The sequence below is a fragment of the Mirounga angustirostris genome, unplaced genomic scaffold (assembly GCF_029215605.1).
Source record: "Mirounga angustirostris isolate CCGP_5_RB_7025 unplaced genomic scaffold, mMirAng1.0.hap1 SCAF_11, whole genome shotgun sequence".
NCBI classification, from domain to species: Eukaryota; Metazoa; Chordata; class Mammalia; order Carnivora; family Phocidae; genus Mirounga; species Mirounga angustirostris.
This window is the reverse complement of record NW_026991719.1, coordinates 57960626-57965964: the sequence shown is the minus strand read 5'-3', so window position 1 is coordinate 57965964 and position 5339 is coordinate 57960626. Positions and strand designations below refer to the sequence as shown.

General features: G+C 68.1%; 1 protein-coding gene across 1 annotated transcript; it reads left to right on the top strand.

Annotated features, from left to right (window-relative positions):
* Positions 1 to 479: 479 nt before the first annotated feature.
* LOC135361864 (uncharacterized protein CXorf49 homolog) lies at positions 480 to 4620 on the top strand. Its single transcript, XM_064573588.1, has 6 exons — positions 480 to 1778; positions 2025 to 2107; positions 2398 to 2507; positions 3067 to 3146; positions 3407 to 3452; positions 4234 to 4620. The coding sequence occupies exons 1-6, from the start codon at positions 480 to 482 to the stop codon at positions 4272 to 4274; spliced, it is 1659 nt and encodes a 552-aa protein (XP_064429658.1). The 3' UTR covers positions 4275 to 4620.
* The last annotated feature ends 719 nt before the right edge of the window (positions 4621 to 5339 follow it).

Here is a 5339-nt window from a genome sequence, read left to right as displayed (position 1 = left end):
CCCCACAACCCCGGAGACAGGTGCCCACCACCCTGCTCTGTGAATGGGGAGGCAGAGCCGCAGAGCCATGACTCCAACAGTGAAGCAGGGTCCAGCGCAGGAGAGGCGGGACCAGAAGAGCTGGGTCCACCGCCCCAACTGCCAGACACAGAGACCTAGACCAGCTCCCATGCAAGCCAAAGGACCTCGACCCCATTGGTTGGGGCCTCGAGGGGCGGGCCAACAAGGGGCTCACTGGTTGGCGGGGGGCGGACCAATGAGGAGGCCGCGGCGCAGGCGTCAGAAGCGCGCACAGAGCCGCGCGCGTTGTTTGAGGCGATCGCGTGCGGTGCCTGTGGCGCCCGCCTGCGTCGCCAGGAGGCCTCGCGGCTCCCGTCGCACGTCGCGCGCCAATCGCCTGGCGCCTCTCCGCTCTGGCCTGTCGCGCCGGGACCAGGGCGATCGTCTCCCTCGAGCCCGGGCTGCGCGGCGTGGCCGGCATGAGCGCTCAGGAGGAGGGGTCTGTCTGGGGAGCGGGTTTGGGCCCGGAGGGCGGGGGGCAGGCCAGCGTCCTCCCCGCCGGCCCCCGGGCCCCGCGGGCCCCGGCACGAGGTCTGGATCTGGGGCCGCCGCCCAGCGGCGAGGGCGAGGGCGAGGGCGAGGGCGAGGGCGAGGGCGGGTTCCCAGACGCCGAGGGCTTCGAGTCCGAGCGGGAAGTGATGGAAGCGGGAGGGCGGGTGCTGTGGGGCCGCGAAGGCCGCCCCGGCTCCCCGGCCGCCGACGAGGGGGACGCCCCGGACTACGCGTGCCACCTCGCCGACGAGTCCGCGGCGGCCAGGGCGCAGCAGCTGACAGACCGCGAGGCCCTGGGCCTGCGGAGAAACCCGTCCCCGGAGAGCTGCGGCGCGGAGGCGTCGGGCGGTTGGGCCGGCGTCGAGGCAGGGCCCAGTGGGCGAGGCGCGCTCGCCCTGGGCCGCGTGGAGTCGCGGCCGCCTTCCGCCGCCCGGCTGCACGTCGGTGGGCCCGAGGGGGGCCGGGCCTGGGGGAACCCGACAGGAGGCGCCAAGGGCCCGTCGACCGTGCGGGTGGATCGCCAGCGGCCCGCGGCCGCCGAAGGCCCCGGCGGGCTGCCCTCCGACCCCGAGTCCTCAGATGAGTTCAGCGAGATACAGCTGATGAGGGTGAGCATTTACTCCAAAGAAGGCGGCCCAGCCAAGCCCAACAGCCCCGAGGATCCCGGGGACACAGCCAGACACGCGAATTTCCACGTCAGGGAGAATTTCCTTCCCGTGCCGGGCCCTTTCCTGACCTCCGCTGCCCGAGGGTTCACTTCGGTAGTGGAGAGGCCGGCCGTCGGAGAGCTGGACATCTCCTCCTCTAAGAAAATGCCAAGTGTGGTCTGGGGGAAGGGGGAGAGCAGGCCCAGCTACCGGGGAGCTGCTGCTGTTGCTGCTGCTGCAGGCGGCCTGCCCCAGGCCCCCTCGAGGAGGAAGGCGGCCCAGGAGAAGAAATGCCCAGGGGGGGCCTCAAAAGTGGCCCTGGGCAAAAGCTTCCCTTCCTGGGGGCAGAGAGTGTCGGCTGCTCCCCTGGAACCAGCCACCTTCCCCCCAATCTCCGGTGTCCCGCTGCTTGGGAGGTCCAAGAGGTATTCCTTGGTCCCTTCGGGACCCAAACAGTCCAAGCACGCGGGCGCCGCCGGCAAGAAATCTGTGGCCAGGAGGACGCGGGGGGCCGAGGTGGCGGCCGCTGCGGGAGAAGGCAGTGACTCGAACAGAGACGCGGTCCTCCCAAAGGGCCAAGTGAGTAGGCCATGCTCCTCCTCTCTGGGTGCCCTTCCCCTCCCCCTCTGCCCACTTCTTTACCCATGCTCCCTCTGTCCCTACTTCAGGGGCTGCCGTGGGTGCCCCTGGGTCACTGGGACCACGGGCACGCCAGATCGCGTCGTGGGTCGTCTTCGCAGGGGCAGACATTAACCTAGGGTAGCAGTGCGTGTGTGCCCGCCACCATTCCGGACCCTTGGCCCGTTTCCTGCCTCCTTCCCCCAGGGAGGGGCCGCGATGAAGGGAGGGCTGGTAGCTGATTTCCAGGCTTGGTCCACGAACCTTCAGTCTTCAGACGCCTGGGCTTTGTCAGTGCCCTGCTCTGCTCCCTGGCTCAGCTCTGCCTCCTGGCCCGGGGCTGACTGAGGGAGGAAGCGCCAGCCAGACCAGCCTCTGAGTTCCCCTCCCTATTCCCTGCCTCACCCCAGCTGCTACACGCACGTGCACACGTGTGCACGCCTACCCACACTCACACGCGCGCGCGCACTCACACACGCGCGCGCACACCACATCCCACATCCCAAGTCCAGGTCGGTGAGAAATTTTTCTTTTAGCTTCCAACACGGAGGCCAGGCCCATCTTCGTGCATGCATCGCAGGGTGTGCAGCAGCGGCAACCTCCACACCAGAGCCCCCCGAGTTCCAGGAAGCTCGGAGCCCTTGGCCCTGAGCCAGGGAGATGTCCTGCACAGAGGGCCTGCCCTCGCCGGTGAGTCTTGTGGGTGTCACAGGAGCGCGGGGGGGGGGGGGGGGGGATGAGGAGGGAACCCTCTGGCTCCGGCTCTGCTGGGGGCCCAGCTTTGTTCCCCGCGTCCCTCCCTCCCAGGGCAGCTTCTCCCACGGGAAATGGGGTCTCGACGGACCGGCCTTAAGCCACATCCTCCCCCGCGTGGGGTTTGTGCAGCAGGGGTTCTGCGTGGCAGCGCCCCAAACTGCAGCCCCGGACGTAGACCTTCCGCAGAGCAGAGCCTCAGATTCTGTTCCGTCCTGCTTGGCCACGTTGCTCGTCCCGGGCGCTGGCCGTGCTGCCGCTCTGGGAGAGTCCAAGCCAGAGCCCCAGTCCCGGGGCGGGGGGGAACCCACCTTCAAGGATGGGCTGCCCCTGGGGGGCAGGGGGGACGGGCCCGAGGGAAGGTTGCAGCTGCTGCCAGAGCAGGGGCCACTTGCGGCCAGCAGAGGGTGGTGCCGCCTCACGTTCCACCCCGCGGAGGCCCTTTGCAGCTCCCTGGGGGCCTGGGAAGCTGGGTCGGACGTCCTGTCCCTCGCAGGTGACCAGGAGCCGCCGGGCCAGCCCGCAAGGCCCGGAAGGCAGCAGGAACCACCGGCTGGCGCACAGGGCTGTCTGCGGGTAACGCTCCCCGGGGCTCCTAGGAATGCGGGCCCGAACCGGAGGGTGGGATCCAGGTCCGGGCTAGACTGACATAGGTGTTCCCCCCTCCCGTCGGCTCCCTGCACAGGGAAGGCGCCCCCTTTCCACTGAGGAGCCTGTGCGGGTCTAGCCACTGGGCCTGGGGCCGTAGTGCCCGTGGGAGAGGGGGAGGTCGAGGAGAGGAAGCCAGAGGGTACTAATGGTTTGTGTCTCTCCCTCTCTGCTGTCTGCGGGCCTAGTGTCTGGTGCTACAGAGGGAAATAGACGACCTTAAAGAGCAGCTTGGTATGAGGAACCTCGGTCCGGGCCGGGTTGGGGCAGAGGCAGGCTGGGGGGCTGGGGGGTCCTTGGTGCGGGACCCAGGATGGGCTGCAGGTGCAGGCGGCCTCCCAGGGACCAGCATTCCTGTGGGGACAGGACCTGGCAGGCCTGGCCCGGAGCCTGCTGTGCGTGTGCAGCTGGGTGTGTGCACGAACGGGGAAGCCCTGCCTCGACTGCGTGCGCGCTCTGCCGGCGCCAACAGGTCCCAGAGGTCTCCCTCTTTTAGGACCTTTGCAGATGCCTCCTTCATTTTCCCGTTAAGTGCTCCTTGATACGGCTTGCAAGGCGTGCGTGCGTGCGCGCGTGTATGTGTGCGTGTGTGCCAAGCATGTGCACGTGTGCATGTGCGCATGTGTGCATGTTTCTGGACGTGTGCATGTGTGCACGCGCACTATGTGCGCACGCTGTTGCGTGTGTGTGCGTGCATGCATATGCGTGTGTGTGCGTGTGCGCGTGTGTGTGCGTTTACACAAGCGTGTGTGTACGTGTGCGTTTGTGCGTGTGTGTGTGTGTCTGTTCCATAGGCTGAACGAGTCCGATGTGCCCCAAAGCTGGAGAAGTGCTGGCCGCAGTTTGTTCCCTTAGAGGACGTGTCCATAGGGAATTGAGGTGGTGGGTGAGGGAGTCAGGCCCGGGGCTGGAGGGGGTCTCGGGGCGCAGGGCTCGGCGGTTCCCCGCGGGGTCGGGGCCCGGGCTTCTCTCGCCCCGTGTCTGGAGGGCGTGCTGACGCCTGTCTCTGTTGCAGCGGCCATGCAGTCCCTGACTGACAAGGGCCAGAGCCTGTGAAGGGAGCGTGACACACCCCGCTGCCCTTTGCATGGCCGTGGCTGGCGGCAGGGCCGGGGGCTGGCCCTGGCTCGGGCTCTTCCCGGACCCTGCGCTGTCGGGCCGGCTGCGCCCAGCATCTCTGTCCCAGAGGGGCAGCTGGTGCCTTCGGAGCCGGGGAGCTGCGGCCAAGCCGGTTCCCTCCTGCCCGCCCTCAGCCAAGGCTTCCTCTCCCTGTTCTTCTGCCCCCCTCCCCGCCCCAGTTCACAGCAGTTTCAAATTAAAGTACCTCTCAGGTCTGTGGTCTGCCCTCTCTGTGGGGTGTGGGGGGGGTGCCGGGCCGGGGATGGGAGAGGGGCGGGGCGGGGCAGGGAGCTGCTCCCTGTCACAGCCTTTTCCAGAACAGGACCTCCGGGGTCATGTGGTAGGCCTTGCCCTTGCGGGGAGTGTGGGCCGGCCTGTGCTAGGAGCCCTGCCATCCCGCCCGCAGCGTGCCCCCCACCCCACTCTGGGATCAGTGTGAGCATGTGCTCCCTTTCCCCCCGCGGGCCGCCTTTGGTTTCTCCCCTCATCTCCCCCCTTTTTGGGTCCCGGATTCCCCGTCCATCTCCGTTCTCCCCCCTGCCCCCTCGCCTTGCAGCAGGAACCCGGGGCCCCTTCCAGAACTGCAGTCGCCCTTCCCTTCCCTCCTTGGGATCGCTGTCCTGCTCTTCCCGGCACCCCCCCCCCCCCGCCCCGCTCTGCCATCTGAGCGTCCCTGATCACTCCCGGGGCTTGCCCTCGCTGGCCTTCCCTGCCCCTGTGCTTCAACCCGGGGTAAAGAGCACACTTGAGCTCCTCTTGCCCCTTCCTTCCTGGGCCCAGTCCCCTCGGCGGAGTCCTTCCCTCCCTCTGCTGCCACCGCGCACAAGGACCCCTGGCCCGGAAACTGGCGCATCCTCCCCCTCTCCTCTTTAGCCCTGGGTCTTGACACTGGGATTCCAGGGCCTCACTTCTCCCTCCTTGGGTTCGGTGGCGGTGGCGGGGTGGAGGCAGAAGTCACAGAAGTCACAGCCCAGTGGGGTGCAGAGCCAGAGGGGAGGTACG